We start from the raw sequence: 19,654 nt of genomic DNA, 5'->3' as shown, positions 1-19,654 counted from the left end.
AAAACCCACAAACTTTTTCAAATGTCAACGGTTTTTCCTAGAAATGTTTTTAAGCACATTTAATTTCGACAAATGGCAGGATAAATTTAAAGTAAAAAGTGCCTTGGGAGCATCCAATAATTCTGCTTCGAAGGTTTATTAGGTTATATATTAGTTCCTTTTCAATACAGTTCGGGAGAAAATTCTTCAAATTTTAGACAATTCTCAAAACCGTTTATTTTAATTCTCAAAACCTGGCAGCACTATTCTGGAAAGAGTTGAAAGGTGGGAGGACACTGGATAAGGCTGGGAGGGCGATCAAATAGGCAGCTCCAGACACTCGGCCTTCTTAAGCACTTAGTGCACATTAAGTGCCAGGGATTTGGATTGTTTGCTGCCCAGCCGCTTGGCCTCATGCCCAATCCATTGCGCTTCCTTTTCAGCTGCTCCTTAGTGCGCTTCAAAGTTAACTGACACTTACACTTGCACTTGTGCAAAATCAAATGCATTCGCCTTGGCTTCGGATTTGGATTCCTTTTTTGTTCGAGCAACTACACATTTTCAAGAGGCTGGAAAAGCGCTTTTCCAGTTAACGGGCATTAAGAGATTGGCATTAAACCATTTAAGGAGTGGTTGCAGAGGAGACGATTAATGGTACATGATTTAAGTAGAGTTGAGTCTGTTTTGGCATTATTAAGAACAATCTATAAAAACGAAAATTGTTTAAAAATGAAATATTAAATCCCCACACCCATTTAAACACATGCACTTCAGTAAGCCGCATTTTATTAACCAATCCTAGTTCTCGCAGGTCTCTTTTCCTCTTTCAGCACTTGTACATAAGTCGAATCTTGGTCCAATCGCCCTCGGAAGGTCCCCGCACCTGACCCATCTCCCTTTCCACAGCCTTGCCTTCGATTAAGGCGCGAATCGTTGGCTTTGAGGGATCCTTGGCGAAGGCGTTTTTCGAATAGTGCATAACGCTCTCGTAATCATAGGGGACATTAAAGGTGGTCGTCTGATCCATGGCCATAAACTGCGACCAGTATTTCCTGGGTATATTGTCGTAGTCGATCTGCACGTACTCATCTCGATCGGGACGACTTTGCTCGTGGAAAAGTCCCAGCAAATGGAGGGTTTCGTGTTGGATAACAGCAGGCATGGTGAGGCATTTCTCATTTAGGACCACTTCGTGGGGACCAAAGGATAGGGGTTGATAGCCCACTCGGGTTCCGCACATATTGGGCGATTTCTTGAAGGACACATATCGTTTGCCTGAGGGAGGCGATCCTTCGATCTCCTCGAACTGCACGCAGGTTTGTTCACCGAAACTAGTCATTGCTGTCCTCACATTAGCCACCTCCTGTTCACTGTAGTCCCCGGATATTCGGTAGTATATCTTGTTTCCAGGCCAACGTTGCAGCGGTGACGTCAATGCATTTCGGGTCTTGGCCTCCGCCTGCTCATCATCTACATGGATCTCGTTGTAGTAGTTCTCGTAGGACTCGATCCCTTCGGAAGCCACCAGGATGGGCCCGAAATACACCGCCAAAAGTAGAAACCGAACGGTTTGAAGGAACATTTCTTTAGTTTATGACCCAACTTGAAATGTACAGCCGCTTTTATAGTCTTTTAATTAAAATATTTATCAGTTTTATTTCTGTCTCGAAAATATTCTTTAAGTTAAGGTTTTACATACATACATACAGACAATTCAAAGACAGGCAAACACTCACTCTTCAGCACATACCTTAAACACTGTGCAACAAAAAGGGGTTTATTATGCATAACATTTTTCAGATTTGGAAAGTAACTTTTTTATTTTGCGATAGAATTAGCTATAAGTTATTTGCCACAAAAGGAAGTAGAAACGAAATGTTATTTGTAGGAGCTATTTTCATTTTCTAAAGAAGGAGTTCGCCAAAGACATCTTTTAAAAAATAAACTAATCTTTATCGAAATCATTAATAAATTGGGTAACATTTTGTTGCACAGTGTAATTAGCCAAACATATTTCCAGATTAAAGCCTGCTCTCCATGAACCACCGTCGTTTTCATGGAGCCAAGTTCGACTTTATCCGCTCAAAGACTTATATGGCTATGTTGCAATTTCGCATTTGCATTGCTTAGCATAGATACAATAATTATACGTTTGCATTTGCTTAATGTACACACACATTGGTGGCTAGAAAAGTGTTAATGGCTCTGATTTATTAAATATTTTTTACATCTTTTAAATATGATTATTCAGCTGTTCTAGAGCTTAAATAGGCGTGTTATGATTAACTAATAAGCCATCAATTTAATTTAGATTAGCATGATAAAATAGTGTGATGCACAAAAAACATTTTCTAACTAACCCAATCCTTGATTTTGCCTTCATTTAATGTAAAATCATTAAATATTTTAATTGTACAATTGTACAATGAATGTTATTCCTGATCATTTTTAGCAATTTATTTTTCTAGCCCCCAGTGTATTTTGCCAAGCATTTCGATGCTTCTGCCGTACTTAAAATCCTCTGATAAGCAAACTATGCACATATTCCGAGGCCCCATTCCTGGGATCCGAATACGCTAATATATACACATATGCATACGTTGATATCGTATATTGGGGTCTTGCATTTGGGTTATTTAAGTAAGTGTTAAGCTGCTTTGGGTTTAGTATGTTTAGTTCCAGGTATAAACCAATAGTTGATTATTGTTGTTAATTACAGTTTGTATATTTCCAAAACTTCGTTTTCTCGTTTATAAACAAACGCATCACTTAGACGTGAGTTGTGGGTGGTGGCCGGTTTTTTTTTGTTTTTTCATTGTTTTTTTTAGGTATTCTGGTTTTTGGATTTTCCGTGGCTTGGGCGTGATTGCAGCAGCGTTGAGGAGTCACCGGCTATGTGCCAGATAATTAAAATTAAGCCACACAATCGCGCCCAGGCTTTTGGTCATATTTATAGTACAAGTACATATAATATTATTTTAATCATAGGTCATACAAAATAGAGTAGCAAGAACACATAATTAAAAAAGAAAGTTTCAACACATTTCGCAAGCAAAATTGAAAGACAGTAAATCATCTCTTCTAGAACTTTTCATTGCGTTGCTTCGGTTGTCGGCCTGGTTTTCTTTTATTGGCTGCTGTTTCGTTATCGTTGTCAGTGGTAGTTGTCGTCCTGATCCGTCGATTCAGGCACTTCGCTTGCTAACATCACAAATCGGTTTCCAGTCGTTAGTAACGATCTCGTCCATTTTCCATTTTCACTTTTCTTCATTCAGCATAGTTTCGAACTCTCTCTCCATCTCTAAATGTACAGTAAATAGACGGTAGTCATAATAGTAGTAGTATTTAATGGATGTTTTCTGTGTGGATGGCGGGCGGGCAGGCGGTTGATCGATAGCTCCATCGAGTGATTGAGTGAATTGAGGGTTTGACTCTCGTCCAGTCCTCGTCCCGATCCTCGTCTCTAGTGCAGCTCGATGAACTCGTACAGAGTGGCTGGCACGGTTCCCTCGTAGCGGATGTCATGCTTCTTGATCGTCCTTGCGGCCAAGCACGCCAGCGTCGTGTACTTCATCGGGTCGATGATCTTATGCATGGGCGTGGGGGCCAGTAGACTCTCAAACGTCTCGCCAGCATAGTTTTTGGTGTCCTGAAAATTGAAAGCATCGTTAGTAAAGCCTACGGTGCTTCAATCGATACCATACTCACCAAATGCGCTCCGCCCTCGAGCAGAATGTGCGACAGGGGCTCCACGTAGGGCTGCATGGTGGCCAGGTGGAGCGGTGTGTTGCCCGACTCGTCGATGGCATTCGGATCCGCTCCCACCTCCAGCAGGGCCTTCGCCAGCGTCACCGAGGGGAACTGGCAGGAGGGATAGCGGCCGGCCAGCGTGCCCTCCCGATAGCAGGCGTAGTGCAGGGCGGTCCGGTCGAACCGGACGCGCACCTTCAAGCGATTCAGCCGGTACAGGGCTCCCATCACCTGGCGACGCATCTCCGCATTGAGGGCGTCTGTGTCCAGCAGCGAGCTCAGCAGACAGCCTATGTGAATGGCACTTATCATGGTGCGACTCAGGGCGTTGGGATCGTGGTTACAGTCGTGCTGATGCGCCGAAAGCAGCGTCGTCGAGGAGGAGGAGGAGGAAGAGGCGGACGAGGATGAGGATGAGGAGGCCGAGCAGGAGGGCGATTTGTCAGCTGCCGGCAGCTGCTTCTGCGGTTGCTGCTGGTCCTTCTGCTGCTCCAAAGTGAAGGCCTGACCTCGCTCCACCTCCTTGACAGCCTTATAGAAGATGGTCAGCATGCCGTCCGCCTCGATTGGCGGAACCACGCGTCCTCTCGGCAGCAAGCGACCCGCCTCCACCAGCATAAAGCTGAAGAGCTCGGCGAAGGACAGCAGCGAGGATTGCGTCATGGGGCTGAGAGGCTGCAGGATCTTCTGCTGCATGGTCAGGGCATAGGACCAGAGTTCGATGCAGCGGTCGAAGCGACCTGCGTCCGCATAGTGGGCACCCCTGGAAAAAGAATTGAGATTTATTTAGAAAGCTTTTGAGAAAGTGCGGATTTTAAAACCCACCTGAATCGGATGTAGTAGCTGGTGTCCGGATGCGTGGGTCCCAAAATGCGCTGCCTAATGACCAGAGCCTGCATTCGCATCTCGTCGGGATCCAGCACCATCTCCTCCAGCTCCTCCACGCTCGTTACCTCGCAGACCATCTCATAGGCCGGCACTGGCTCCTGAACCTTCTTCTCCAGCGGCGGCTCTATCGCACGTTCCTCCAGCGCTCGACGCCACAGGCTGAGTGCTGCAGCCATGTCCCTCTTCCTGTCCACATATGTGGCCCCCAGCAGCTCCAGAGCGTGAATCCTCGACTCCCTGCTCACGCAGGGCAGTGTGATCAGGTGCTCGACAATGGGCATGTGACCGGTGACACTGGCCGCCAGCAGCGGAGTCATTCCGTAGTAGTCCACGTCCATGGTGGCGCCGTGCTTGAGCAGCAGCTGGAGGATCTGCAGGGAGCCCGACTCGGCGCAGTCGTGCAGCGCCGTGTTCCCCTTCACACTGCAGCGGTTGACATCCGCGTTCAGCGAGAGCAGATACTGGGCGATGCGGAAGTGGCCCTTGTAGCAGGCGATCATCAGGCAGGTGTGGCCGTGTCGGTTCGCCACTTCAAAGTCTGCGGAACAAGACAACACAATTAGCACAGCTCTAAAGAGTGAAACTTAAAATAGGGCAACTTTTAAACCTGTTCCAGTTATTATTTTTATAATTCACAGAGAAGCAAGAATATATTCTTGGAAAAAAAGATACAAAAAGTTATACAAATACAAGATTTTGAGAAATATTTAATATCAGTTAATATTATAGAAATATTATACCACTTGCATTTGATTTTTTAGTAGATTTTTTGGTAAATAAAAAATAACATATAGAACATTTATCACCTTTCTTAGCAAATAAGAACTCTGGAACCCAGAGTCACGATCCAAAATCTCCGATTTTTCAGTTATTATATTAATAATTCACAAATAAGCAAATATATATTTTTGGAAAAAAGGTACAAAGTGATATGTAAACAAGATTTTCAGAAATATTTAATATCAGTTAATATTATAGATTTATTTTTATAAAATGCATTTGAGCTTTGAGTAGATTATACTGGTAAATAAAAATTAATATATGGAACGTTTATCACCTTTCTTGGCAAATAAGAGCTCTGGAACCGAGGAGAGTCACGATCCGAAAACTCTCATTTATAAGAATATCACATTACTCACCCGCCCCGTGGTGCACGAGATATTTGACGATCTCGTAGTGTCCGTCGAAGCAGGCGGCTCTCAGCGGTGTCGAATTCGTCCTCGTGGTGCTGTTGACATTCGCCCCCCGGCGGACGAGCATCTTGACGATGCCCAGGTGGCCGGCGGCCGCTGCGCACCACAGCGGAGGGGCATCCTCGATGGGCTCTCCGTCGAAACTGACCGACCCCACCTGCTCCACGTTGGCCCGACACTTTGTCAATAAATATTCTACAATGTCGTAGTGTCCATTTCGGCAGGAGATGACCAGCGGGGTGGCTCCGTTCACTTTCGCCGAGATCAGGCTGCCCACTTCGCCGGAGCTTTTGTTGTACAGAGTGGCCTGAAATCAAAAAAAAAACGTAGAAACATTGAGTATCTGGGTGAGCTTTGCACTTAAATGGGGCATATTGAATAATGGAAATTATGACGACTTCGTTATCAGAAAATCCATTTATTTGCGCCGGGCAAAAAACACAGACTAAAGTGCAGTATGCATTGCAAGTGGTTAAAGTCATTTTCTTTCATATTTTTGTTTACCGTGAAAACGTATCGATGTGATTCATTTTCAACAGAAATATTTTTTCCAGTTTGAAAGCCATTCTGAAATTCCGTTATATGTAATTTATAAATACTTAATTATAAACAATTGATAAGACGTATGAATGTCTCTACATCGATTTTTCCGATTCTGATACTGATCTAAATCACACAAAAATTCCAATTAGAAGCACTTTTTATTTAATCAATAAAAAATACCGATAATAATTTATAACTGCTTTCAAACAAAATGATGACGAACAAAGCGAATTGCTGGCAGAGCGTGAAAATAACTCAGGTGGTCTGAGCTCGAGCGATAACAAATGGGTGGGGAGGCACGAGTGGCGAGAGAGGAAATCGAAGAGATATAGACAGAAGTCAGCTGGGGAATATCATGTCTCTCTTTTCCGTTGCCCCCAGCACGCTGATGATGATTTTTATTGTCTCGCAGCCGCTTGCGTCCCATGCCAATTTGAAATTGAAATTCATTTATGTCAAACGTGTTTCATTTTCGCTTTATAGTATGCTAATTATGTTGTTTGCCAGCGCGTGCAAGGGTGGCGGAAGGGGGGAGGGCCTGGTGGGAGGCGATGGGGTGGGGCTGGTCGCCAGATCGGCTGCGGAGAATAGATTAAAGCTACAGAGGCATCAACAACACATTTCCATTTTATTTTTCTAAGCAAATTCAAATCATTTCCATATTACTACACAGAAAAACAATATTATATTTAATACTTTAAACATTTAATTTCAAAGTAATCCTTTTATTTATTAGTAATTAAATTTAAATATTATTTTTTATTTCTGTGTAATACTTTTCTATCTGAGCACAAGTTAACATCAAGGAAATAAAATGTATTAGGAGAAAACCTTGACTATACCACATCAACTCGGCGAGACAAAAGCATTTTCCACCTATCAAACTCAATTTAAGCATTCGTCCATATGTCTGTGTCACCTAAAAATCACCCCCAACCACCGCCCCTGGCTGTTTAGAACCAGAAGCCAAGATAAAAGATGCCAGCCAAAAACGAAAGGAAAGGGGGGGGGGGGGGGGGAAGACCTTGTGAACGCCGCACAACTTTTACAGTCCTACCTGCAAAGTTCGACGTCTCCAAAGATTTAAAAACAAAAGAATATAATATAAAAATATCATGTTTACTTTAAAACAGATTTTTAAGTCATACCTTCTTATTTTTATTATGGGTATTAAATCAAAGATGTTAGAATTATTCCTCAGAAAAATTTAAAAATAAATAAAATTATTGTGACATGGTACTTAAATACTCTCACTAAAATATCTTTTTTAGCCTCCTTCTTGCCAAAAGATTTGGGCCAAGAAAATCATTTCCTACTTTCCGAGAAGAGAGTCTGCTCTTGGCCAATTCGCCTTGTCTCGATATTATTGCCATCGTCACTAGACAGCCGAATTCTTTGTTTTGACCCCTTTAATGCCCCGCCCCTGCTTGCCCATCAACGCCTCGTGCGCGTGACGAGGAAAAAATAGCATTAAAACAAAAATAACAAGAGAAAGCAGTGAAAATGCAAAATAAGAAACGTTTTTGGCAAGACTATTAAGCGGAAAACGTATTTTGAAAATAAAGATTATTGGGAAGTATTTTCGGCACAACAAGTGCAGGCGCACAAACAAATTGAACAATGAAAATTACGCATTAATTTTGCATTTCACTCGGTGCGAAAGCAAAAGCATGAATATATTTATATTTATGTTACAGCGACGCGTCATCGTCGATTCCATTTTATTTTATTTTATTGCCTGCTGAACTTTTCGCTTTCGCACCCGGGGGGAAATTGATCATCACCAGCTGCTCAGTTCTTTTCCGCCTTCTGATCAATTATGATTGCGGCTTTGACAGCCATGAATCAGCCTGTTGTCTGAGTGATACGGGAATTAAAAGTGAGCTAATATCGGAGGAACACGGAAAAATAATCTCGAGAAAGATCTACATACGACTTGATATATTTCCCTCATTATTCTTTAAGCTTACCAAGTCTAGCACCAAAAGTTTGTTAGATATCATTTAATTTTTAGATTTATACATTTTTAAAACATTTAAGACTCGTTAACTTTAAAGGTTGTTAGAACTATTTCTATTTCGATGTCGTCTAGATGCTTTAACAATTATAATTATGGTTTTTAAGTTAACGCCGTAAATAATTGATCTTCACTGATCTTTAAACACTTTTAAAAAGCCGTAATTATTTATTTTACTTCAGTACCTTGAAAATGACTTTATTTTAGCACAGTGTCATATGAATTACTCATTCTGTTGTATCACTGATTTTTCTTTTCCTTTTCCCCCTCTTTATCTTCCTTTTAGCCATTATTTAACCTTGTTACTCTGGTCCGAAGCCGAAAAAGCTTCCAACGAAATGAAAAGTCAATCGAACAATGGTGGAGGGCAGTCCGTGTGGCCCAAAAAGCCAGCGGCACGTGAATTGTGGGCGGATCAACAGGGGTGGAGGCGTGTCAGAAGGTCAGGGGGTGTAGGAGGGCTAGCAGACATGGTAGCAGCTGTGGGGGAAATCAATCAATTGAGTTCAGGTCGCTCGACATTATGCTATAATAGATGTGACCCCGGCGATATTGCTTTGGCGGCCTCATTGTCTCGAAAAAACGGAAATTCAATCATGAAATCGATCCGAATTATGGGAAACTCTTCACTTGCTAAATGTTTAAATTCATTTAATTATGCTAAGTAGGCAAAGGCTGAAATGTTAGAATAACAAGCAACAGTGGGAAGCAACATTCTGCTCTTTGATGGGGAAAGTAAACATGTAAACATTATTCAAATGCTGCACTCAGAAAATGAATCGCCCTGAATTTTAGAAAATCGCCTATGGATTTGCTTCACTGGCGATTTTTTTCTTTAAAATAAAAAAATTTTCTACTGGTAAAGAAAATTTTCTTCCAATTAATCAAAATTCATTAAATTCAAGAAATATTCCAGAAATATAGAAAAAAATCGCCAGTAAAGCAAATCCATAGGCGATTTTCTAAAATTTTTTTTTGAGTGTGCATTTAAACTTTGTATATAACACTTCTGGGTTCAGAATTTGCAAGAATCAAAAGGCAGTGCTCATGAATATTTATTGACTATTTCAATTTGCTTTGCAATAAAAAACCATTAAATTCTCAGCCTTTATTTACAGAATTATTAATCTGACAATATCCAATATGCACTCGAGCACTAATCCAATATTTATTGTCGCCCTAACCCAGAAGTAACTTGTAGATTTTGACACATGCATGTAATTCATATTTTAAACAGACTCTTTGTTTACTAACCCATAGTTTAATATTACAGAATTTGCACTGGCCATTTTACTTCAGAAATAAATTCTTGTTTATTTTTCCACTTAATTTTGTTCATTTGCCGAGACTCAGAGAAAATCCCCAAAAACCGAGCCAAAAGTTCCCCCGCAGAGAGGATGAGTGAATGGCAAAACAAATACACTAAAAGTCTGAATGCAACGGGCCAAGTTAATTTATGTTTTTTTAAATTCATATAATTTACCTTGCGCCAGAAAAACAAAATATGAAAAATTTCACTTCCACAAAAAGTGGAAATAAATTTCTTTTTAATTTGTTGTCTGTTCCTGGCTTGTTTCGCAAATTGGGGAAATGGAAAACAACAATTTCCCAAGGCAATTTGCTGTGTCTGAACATTTCACATATTTGTTCTCGGATGCAAAAGGAGAGTGAGTGGAAACACCTTGAGCCCCGGCGTTTACCGCTATGCACAAATGTCAAGCGAAAACGGCCTAAACACTGCTATTAAATTAAGGCAACAACACGAACAAACAAAAAATTGTCCGTTTCCGTGTAATAAACAATAAACAACTTTCCATTGTTGTTGCCAAGCCACCGTTTTTGCCTTTGGGTTGTTGTGTGAATTGTTAGTTGGTCGTTTCGCTTTGCGATCAATTTTCAGCTTTGACCGTTCGCCATATATCCAAATCCCCCCCTGAACCGCACACGCATAATTTATTATAATTTTGACATTGAACGAGTTCAATGTCGATGATATGCAAGTAGACAGCCGGAGCCTCAAGTTCAGCCGACTTCAGACTTGGTCATCACACTCCAATATAATTCAATTTGGGATGCCGTTCGTCCGATCGACCATTCAACTGGCGGTATCGTTATTCGGTTTTGGGGTCCGGCATTCAAATCAGTCAAGCCAGCGACTGACTCAAAGTATTTGGTTTATTTGTTAGCTAAGCCGCGACTCAGCGATCGGCTCAAGGGTGACAAAAGCCAGCGTTTTGAGCCATAAATCCAAAATGAGCCAAAATGACCAGTAGCCGATAAACTTGCACAAACAGAAGGCCCAGGGAAAAAAAACAATAAAACAAAGCAGGAAGAACAGAAGCACTGCAAAAAACTAGGTTTAGTAAATAAATATTTATTATTCAAAAATACAATATCCATTTTTTTTATTTATTTATTTAAATATTTTTTAAATATTTTGAATGTATTTAAAAATTGTATTTACTACAATAATGATCCCAAAATCCCAAAAAGAAAGTAACAAACTATTTCTTTCAGTGCAGTGAACTGGAAATGTCAAGCTCAGACTGCGCAGCCGCAGCACCGTCACAACATTTTGAGGTCAACGGTGATTTTAACGGAGCATCTCTGAGGTGAGGAGTATCAAATAAAAACACCTCTTAACGAGGTAAAAAACTAGTGACGACCGCACCTTCAACATACAAAAGTTCTGATATCAACATTTGTGACGAAAAATTATTACACTCGTCATTAAATAGACTTTCTAATATTTTCTCATTTGGCCCGCCCTAGCAGACTATTCCAGCCTTTTTCCCTTCACAGGCATTTTCTATTGCAGCGTGCCGAATGAAAAAATATTAGAAAAACAAAAAGCTAAAAAAAAAGTTTTAAAAAATTGTCTTTTGTTCATATTTTTTTAATTATTACATTTACACAAATTGCATATAGAAGGCGTTTATAGCATTTAAAAATACCTTTCAAACGAGATGCAGCACAAGTCTGTAGCTTTAGTAGTATATAAGTTACGGATTTCCGAATTTTAGCTATTTATAGCTGTTTTCCCGCTAAACTAGCGAGTTTTTCCAAAAGTGGTAGAACAAAAGTTTTTCATATCGATGTGATGAACGTCATATCAAATTTTCAAAACTTAAAAAACATGTTTTGGACGAAGGAAATCTTATTTTGGCTATAACTTTTGAACGGAGCGTCGGATTTTGACAAATGACCCCTCATTCGACGGGTATTTTCAAAAGGAATACAACTAAAACATTTCGAGGGGGCTTTTATCCCCACCGGCCCCAGGAGCTCCAAATTTCGAAATTTTCACTTTTTCACTTTCACCGCTCTCTCTCCCAAGCCAATTAATTTTCTTAGAGTCTTGGTATGCAATCCTGTTAGTTTTCGCAATACCTTTCGATAGGTGTATCATTCATTATGATCGGACCATCACAGTAGATTTTCATTTCTTCGTGTATATATAGTAGTCGCCTTCGCACACTCTCCTGGTGCGCTTCGTCACTACATGGACTGCCGTCCATAGTGATAAAACTGGTTCAATGAAAGGGTTCACATTAGAGCATTACCGGCAGTGTCAGGGTCAAGGCTGTTCGAATGTCTCAGGGTGTTTGGATAAGTGGAAAAATACTAATTCATTAAATGAAGCGTGGAAAAGTTAAAAGGGCTCTATCGGATTTCGATAAAAATTAGCCCTTATTAGTGATATTTTTATATGGTTTTTTGTCAAGAGATATGGAGTCTTAAGGGAGCTCGTATTTCGCTTGGCAAACATAAACACTGATAGCACTTAGGATTGAGTTCGGGAGATAGCCCCACACTATAAAGACTGAACAAACGCTTCCTCATCTTTGTCGTCGGCGGTTTCTTTTTCAGATTTATGATTACATTTCATAAACGGTTTTATAGAAGCCCACACGGGAATCGGACTTTCCTCCGTTTTGTTGATTTAGTTAATCGTGCGATGAACTTGACAGCTTGGATCGCTTGGAACAAAACAAAGTAGCAAATAAAAAAACAAACAGAAAGGAAATGTCTTTAGAGGGGTCGAAATGTCGATACCCTACGGATTTATGGGAATATTGATTTTTTATAGTCATAATAAAACTAATAGACTCGATAAAAACGAGATGACAAGTGCGGTAACAAAGTAATCAACAAAAGCCCAGGCATTTATCCGTGTACGAAATGAAAAAATACATTTGAAATGTGACTAGAAACTAGTTGCCTTCGTAATGTGGTTTAAAAGTACAAATTATTCGATTTCATATTTATAAATTGAATGTATTTTTCGGTTTCATTTATTCTGCCTTTCTTTCTTTAATTATGAAATATAGAAATCCCCACATAAAAGCCTTAAGTAAGTTTCTGTCTGGATTCTACGAGTGTAATAACAAAGAAACATTTTTTTAATAATTTACTTGAATAAATCATTGGCCTGGTAGATCTCAAAATACTTCTGCCCCCTTTGTCTTTCGTTCTCCTTGTAGATTTTTGTTGGCATCGTAAATAGTTAAGATGGGCGATAAAAGTGCACTGAGCGAAATAATAATTGGCGGCAATTGTCCGCGTTTCTAGGCTGCTCAATTCACAGTCATGGTTAATTACGCGGGTTGTTAAACTTCAAATCCGGATGTCACCTTCAAGGAAATACATACAAGTATAATTGCTTTTTGAATGAATATTTGCATTTATTCTCTGTTTCGTTGTTTTATGCCGGTAAATATTTTGTTTGGCCAAAAGAGGTCAGAGAATTATAATGGCACTGAAATCGTCGGGCAGTCCACATTATTGATTTCGGAATGACTTCAACTGTAAAACTCAGTCTAACTAGATCTAGTAGTTCTGTAGCCTATTTACCCAATCAATTGTTAAGCTTTTGTTATGAATACATTAGCTTTAGAATATTATTTACATATTTAAAGCTCCACAAAGCGATCCGCAATGATGCAACAACCGCTACAACTTTAAAATATAAAAAATTATTGCTTGTAGCCGGCCAAGTGTTTAGCTTAATTAAGAAGTTCTACTCGGGTATTTGGCAACTTGTTTTAGCACTTCCTAATGCCAAGCTTCACTCTATATAGAGATTGCATAATGGCCAAAAGCTCGCCAAAAGTTGCAAAACCATTCTTAGGCCTCAAATATGGTAAGACGAGTTTCTCGATTGCCACACAATCGGCGCAGGAATTCTAAGTGAGTTTCTTTCAGTGCAGCGACCAAAACAAAAGGCCTTAAATGAAATTCAAGAGTAAAGAGAACGAAACGCACGACGATGAAGTCAAAGAACGCTATCATTATACACAGACAAACAGAACTTCACGCACCGGGTTCAAATTCGTGTTTTGTATCCATGGACGTATATTTTTTCCGATCTTCGGCTTCAATTGTATTGTTATCTTTGTTGCTGTTAATTGCCCTTCCTCGTTTATTTATTTGTTGCCGTTGCTCAGCTGGTTAAGTATACATATATATTACATAAAAATTACGCAGCTGTTAAGGAAATGGAAAGATATTGTTTTTATTTATATTTTCAGATTTTTAAGACATTTTAAAAATATTAATAAAATTATATTATCCAAGAAGTCAAAGAACAAGAGAAAAAATAATTTGTTAATATTGGAAATAAAAGAATATTTAAGTCAGGAAATAGTATTAGCTTGAAATAAAAATCTTTTTTATAAAAAAAATATTTTTTACATTTTTAAAACAAGCTAGAACCGCTACTCCTTTTTTTAGTGCACCTGCTTATGTACCCGATGATGTGGGTAAGTATTCTCGTACTTACAGGGACCAATGGCCACAGAGCCAGCGGATGACAAAGACCACATCCACATCCACAAATCTACAGAGAATCGGAGTCAAAGCAAACCAGCAAGATTGGCTCTGACCTTACACACACCATTGAAAGCCAATAATCAAGAAGCAGTTAAATGGCAAGCAAGTAGAAAAATAAGAAATAAAAGAAGCAGGTCCCCGAGCATAAGCCCAAAGCTTTAACTCCACTCCACTCAAACAATATCGAAATAAGACGAAAAAAAGCGAAAAAAAAACTCAGACAACATTTTCGCAGTTTGAGGTTACCCCAACAAACCTCAAACGGCAAACGAGTAAATTGCAAAGCACAAGAATCAACCTCAACCCCAAAAAACAGAAAGAAACAGCTGTTGACCAACTAAAAATTCACTTTTTCGGTTTTTGCATAAACGAACAGCGAATGGAGGAAAACCAAAAACAAAGTGTACATCGAATTATCTTTAATGTTGTGCCTTGGCAAATGTTTTGAAAACGCTCGAGAAACGCTGCCTGATTGAAGTGTGTTTCTCCGAGAAAACGTTTTCTTGAATTCGAATGGAGTTTTTGGGCTTCGCTTTGCATGTAATTAAAAACATAAAGAAACAACAAATACTACGGTTTTAATGAGACTTGAGTGAGAATAATTAATCAGTTTTCGATAATTGCTTATCGTTACAAGGTTAATCAATAACGACCAATTTTAATAAAACGAATGGGTAGTTAGTAATCGTTAAAAATTAACTATTATATTGGAAACAATTTAGATAGAAAACTTGTTTTATTTTAAACATACTCTAGCTACTTTTTTCGGGGTGTTATAATATCAAGTGTTTGCCTTAAAAGCCAGCATCAGATCCAAGAGCACTGAACCTTAGCTCTCCTAAGGTGAACAATAATTAATTTAATTTAAACCTGTTTCAGTAGAAATTAGTCATTGAACCTTAGATCCGTTCTTGATTAAAAACTGGCCCAAAGGTTAGAGTTTACAAGCTCGTTGAATGCTACAAAAAAAACCCATTTGAATGCTTTCAAACCGGACTGTTACCTTTAATTCATTTAGACATGTTTATGTAAGTTATAGAGAAGTAAAACGGGCACGTGTGAGGATAAGTTATATAAAAACCTAAGTTATGAGCATTTATTGGCGTTTCATAACGACAGTTATGTAGTTAGTTCTCTAAAGCGACCAATCTATTTCAGAATATTTTTCACGCACTGCTTTAACTTTTTACCTGCTTTGCCAACGGGTTTCTAAAGAGTTTCTAAATAGTTTCATAAAGTTATCTGGCGATCTTCGGAGCTGGTCTAGTTCCCCTTGTATCCACCCTCAACCTCATCAATCATTCGATCTGGCCCCATATCACGTAGAGCTAGGAAGACGAAAAAAAGTGGGTAAAAACAGAAGACGAACAAGAAGAGAGGAAGAACGAAGAAATATTTTGTTGTGTGTACTCAACTTTAAGTGGCACTTCAACTTCGTGTACGGCGTCCAACTCTTCGGAGAGGTGTTTTATTTTTTTTTTTCTTATTTTTCTGCCGTGAGCAGGGGAGTCGGGGCTTTTCTTATTTTTGGAACAAACATAAACAACGGCGAGCAAGAAAAACCAGTTCTATGGGGCGAAGGCTAGAACATGTTGCACGTCGTACCGCCAAGCAGGTTGCCTTTGCCTCGCAGCCTCTCCCCCATTCGCATTTGGAGCATTGAGTGCAGCAGCCCATACACAAAAAGCTATTTCGGGGCACACTCTTCGGCACATAGGTGTGTATATACATATGTGGCTATTTCGTATTTATATTGTATTTATTTATTCCATTTACAGGGGACAGCACACACCTCCTCGTACTCCCTCCCTTCGCTCGGAACCCAAAAAACTCACACCCCTCGAATGACACATTTCCAGGGTCGAGCCCCGTCAGTCAGGAAGTTTGACGAAAACAACAGAAAACGAACAGGAATATCCAGCTCACAATGCACTGCACAAAAAACGAAGACCAAAAATGGAGTGTTAGGCAAATTACCTTATAAGCGTGGGATTTAAAAAAAATAAACGGAACTTTTCAGATCCAGTTTTTAACAATTCAAAGAATATCGTAAAAAAAATAAATAAATAATTTAAATTTATTATTGTATTTCAGCTTATAGAAGGCATCTGACTTTATTCATAACGAAATGCCAAATACAAATAAACTTTGAAATTTCACTAAATTTGGCTATTTTTAAGTTCAGTCAATATGATGATAATTTAAGGGTTCATTTCTTCCTGTGCAGAGGGTCGAGCCTTCCCAATTGGTGTGATTGAACGCTTTCAAGGATAATTGTCAACAGCAGCAGTTGCAGAAGAAGGAAGCCGAAAAGCGCGGAGCAAAAACAAAGCCAACGGAATGGAATGGCTCTTTGTTCCCTCCTCCGACGATCAGCATAATAATAATTTCAATAAGCAAAGTGCGTTCGTTGGTAGGCGTTGCTGGGGGCAGAATCGGCATAAAAGAAAGAGAGGGGCATACAGGGGGAGAAAGAGACAGGGCGAACTGCTCCGGCAAGTGACAATCGCGGAAGTGAACTGCCGCTGACGACGTGATTTCAGCTGTTAAAATTCACCGTCGTTATTAACGTGTTCAACAGCAACGTGGCCCAAATGCAAAAACAACACTCGCATAAAATGGTTAAAAATACTTGCTACGCATTTGGAGCAGTCATCGGGTGGTGAGAGCACAAAACACACAAATAATAACAAACGGCGAGTGTCTGAGCCGATAAGATAAGACTGCCAAAGGAAATGAATCAAGCGTGGGGAAAATGTGAAAAGCAAAGCAAAGAAAAACCAACCGAGGGCTAGATTAATTATATAATTATCATTAAGCATACTTTACATTCGCCCTACAGATCTTCATAACGAGAGAACTTCCAGATTATTTATAAATACCACAGATTATATTATTTTGAGTTTATTTTCGGACCTGACCCTATGACTTTTCCAGAATAAATCAATAATAGATTGATAAGGTGAATAAATATTTAAAAAGTTTTTTAAATTTGTTTATTTTAACTTTGAAAGGCTCCGTTTCCACAGAATTGCTTCTCATTATAATTTAATTTTAATTTATACGACCTTCGACTAATCCAATTGTCGTGTCAACAAGAAGTTTTCTAATTGCTCCGACATAAATTTCAGTTTATTACCGTTTTGTGCAGAAAGTATAGTTTTTCTAAGGGGCATTATTCCAGCTGATTTACATTCCCCTCGACTGAACCAATTTCCATGTCACGTATGTATAATTTTCTGAAATGCCAGGCCCAAGTACATACGAAAAATATGGCTGTGCTAAACTTAGAATCAAACACACACTGATGGGACCTGCACAGCCGTACTAAATAATAAACACCCACGAGCTGCAGTATAAAACAATGCAAAACTGGGGGCCAAGCGAGGCTTCAATGCAACAGCGCCAATTGCAGCCAGTTTCTGTTGCTTTTGCTGTTCGCCGCTGTTGTTTCCACTTAATTTCTGCCTCTATTTCCACTCTATGGTGTGTGCCAATGTCAAGCTGCCCCTTTGGCTGGATATGGATGCCGAAGCTTAAGCCCGAGCCCAAGAACTTTGGTTATGCAAAGAGTGCCCCGCGAGTCTTGCAGTCGCAAGCAAAAGTTGCGGATCCGATACGCCCACCAACACGCCCCAGCCAAACATATGTATTTGTTATTGTCTTGCGCCGAATCTAGACACTTGGCTAGTTTTTAGCTAAAAATCAAGAAATTTAATCACTGATGTAATCAAATGTCTTTTTAATAAACTTTTATTTTGAATTTTCTAAATGATGTTGATTTGGTTCCTAGTTTTAAAACAAAAAGCTTGTAATATCACATAATAACTTTATTAAATAACATGATTTTTAAGAAAATGTACATTTCCTGACAAAATACTGAATATTTGTCTGTATTTTAACCACTTTAATCGTTTATTTTAGAATGTGTGTATTTTATTTTAATTTTCTGAATGTTTTTTAGATCAATCAAGGTATCTTAATTAAATAATCTTCCCATGCCTACTCAAAAAACCACTTTTTAAAATATTAAAAATGTATAGAAATGTGACTTTTTGAATAAAATTTAACTTATAGGTGTAGGAAGGTTTAGATAACAAATGGTCTTCAGAATCAATAAGTTTCAAAACTTCCTAAGTGTATAATTTCGATACTAACCCCCTAGTTTCCCCCAAATCTAGCTTTTTTCTGGCCAGATTTAAGTGTGGAGCCCAACAACACCGCTGGAACACATGCGCGTGTACGGCTTAGCGAGCTGAGGGTGTGTGTGTGTGGTGGTGGCGGGAGAGTGTGTGTGCGAGCGAGAGAATTTTATTGATTAGTCACAAGGCTAAATAAGCTGCCGAGTTTATTGAGCAGCTGAGATTTCTAACAACAATCACAATAAGAATCTCGCAACTTTCCAATTGGACAGACAGACAAGTGCAGGTGGAATCCAATATCAAATCAAAACTCACCTTCAATTGCGCCAAATTGTTGTCCCTCGCCGCGTTAAAAACAATGAATTTGTAGTCCATTTTGTGAGTCAATTAGTTGGCATAAATGCCGCAGAAGCTCGCTCGCTGAAAATAATTATTTTCCTTATTGTTTGGCGGCGAAAAGAGATTATTTGGTTTTGTTGTTTCGCTTTGCTTCTTTCTCCGCCTTCGTCAAGAGAAAGAGAAGAGAGAGGATAGAGAGCGAGCGAGATTCTTGAGGATGCTGCTGTTGTTGTTGTTGTTGTTGTTTTTCTGTGTTTTTTCTAGTAATTTATTTTGATGTGTGGTCGTCGATTTTCTGCACAAAAGAAGAACTTTCCAACCGAGCGAATATATAATATGTAACGATTGCGTTTTCGTCGTACTTTTTTAATGCTTCCGTGTCTTCCTGGCAATCGTCGTATTACATATGTATATCTTTTTGCGCACTTTTCATTCCCCCTTTCGTTTCGTGTGTTGCGTTTTGGGCCTCGGAAGACGAAAATTTCTTTCTTTTGCTGCGTTTTTGATTCCGGGTCGTTATTTCTTTAATTCTTGCTCTCTAAGGCGGTTACTAGAGCTCTAAACGGGCACTTTTCCGATGCGTTGCGATTCCACACTTTCAGCACAAACTCAAATCCCTTCCCGAGTTTTTCGAAAACTCGTCCGACAGCCAGGAAAGCAGATCGATGGGTCTGTGAAACACTTTGAAATCGCACACGAGGAGGCGCGCTGTTTGAACCGTCCCGCCCGCGATTGGAAAATAAAATGCCTTTTCCTCGAGCGATGGAGCGGTGAATTTTTTCTCTCTGGTTGCGCTTGGGATTTGTTCGAGGTATTTAGGTTCAGCCCCGGCGCGGTCGCACTAGCGCAGTATATTTCTAGAATGCGGTCGCACCTTTTTATCGATATTTCTAACCAGAACTAAAAATACGGCCCAGGTGGCAACTCTCTTACGCCTCTTATTTATTCCCAAACCATGTTCGAGTCTCGAC

General features: G+C 39.6%; 2 protein-coding genes across 2 annotated transcripts; both read right to left on the bottom strand.

The window, feature by feature from the left end:
- Positions 1 to 779: 779 nt before the first annotated feature.
- On the bottom strand, positions 780 to 2,535 carry LOC108058669 (low choriolytic enzyme). Its single transcript, XM_017143577.3, has one exon. The coding sequence runs from the start codon at positions 1,559 to 1,561 to the stop codon at positions 806 to 808; it is 756 nt and encodes a 251-aa protein (XP_016999066.2). The 5' UTR covers positions 1,562 to 2,535; the 3' UTR covers positions 780 to 805.
- Positions 2,536 to 2,679: 144 nt separating this feature from the next.
- LOC108058668 (protein fem-1 homolog CG6966) lies at positions 2,680 to 19,444 on the bottom strand. Its single transcript, XM_017143576.3, has 5 exons — positions 18,660 to 19,444; positions 5,757 to 6,117; positions 4,555 to 5,155; positions 3,688 to 4,492; positions 2,680 to 3,628 (listed from the first exon to the last, which is right to left on the bottom strand). Exons 1-5 carry the CDS (start codon positions 18,717 to 18,719, stop codon positions 3,443 to 3,445), a joined length of 2,013 nt encoding a protein of 670 aa, XP_016999065.2. The 5' UTR covers positions 18,720 to 19,444; the 3' UTR covers positions 2,680 to 3,442.
- Between the last annotated feature and the right edge of the window lie 210 nt (positions 19,445 to 19,654).

The sequence above is a fragment of the Drosophila takahashii genome, chromosome 3R, assembly GCF_030179915.1.
Source record: "Drosophila takahashii strain IR98-3 E-12201 chromosome 3R, DtakHiC1v2, whole genome shotgun sequence".
Lineage (NCBI taxonomy): Eukaryota > Metazoa > Arthropoda > Insecta > Diptera > Drosophilidae > Drosophila > Drosophila takahashii.
Note: the sequence above shows the minus strand (reverse complement) of the source record. Positions and strands in the feature narration are given on the sequence as shown.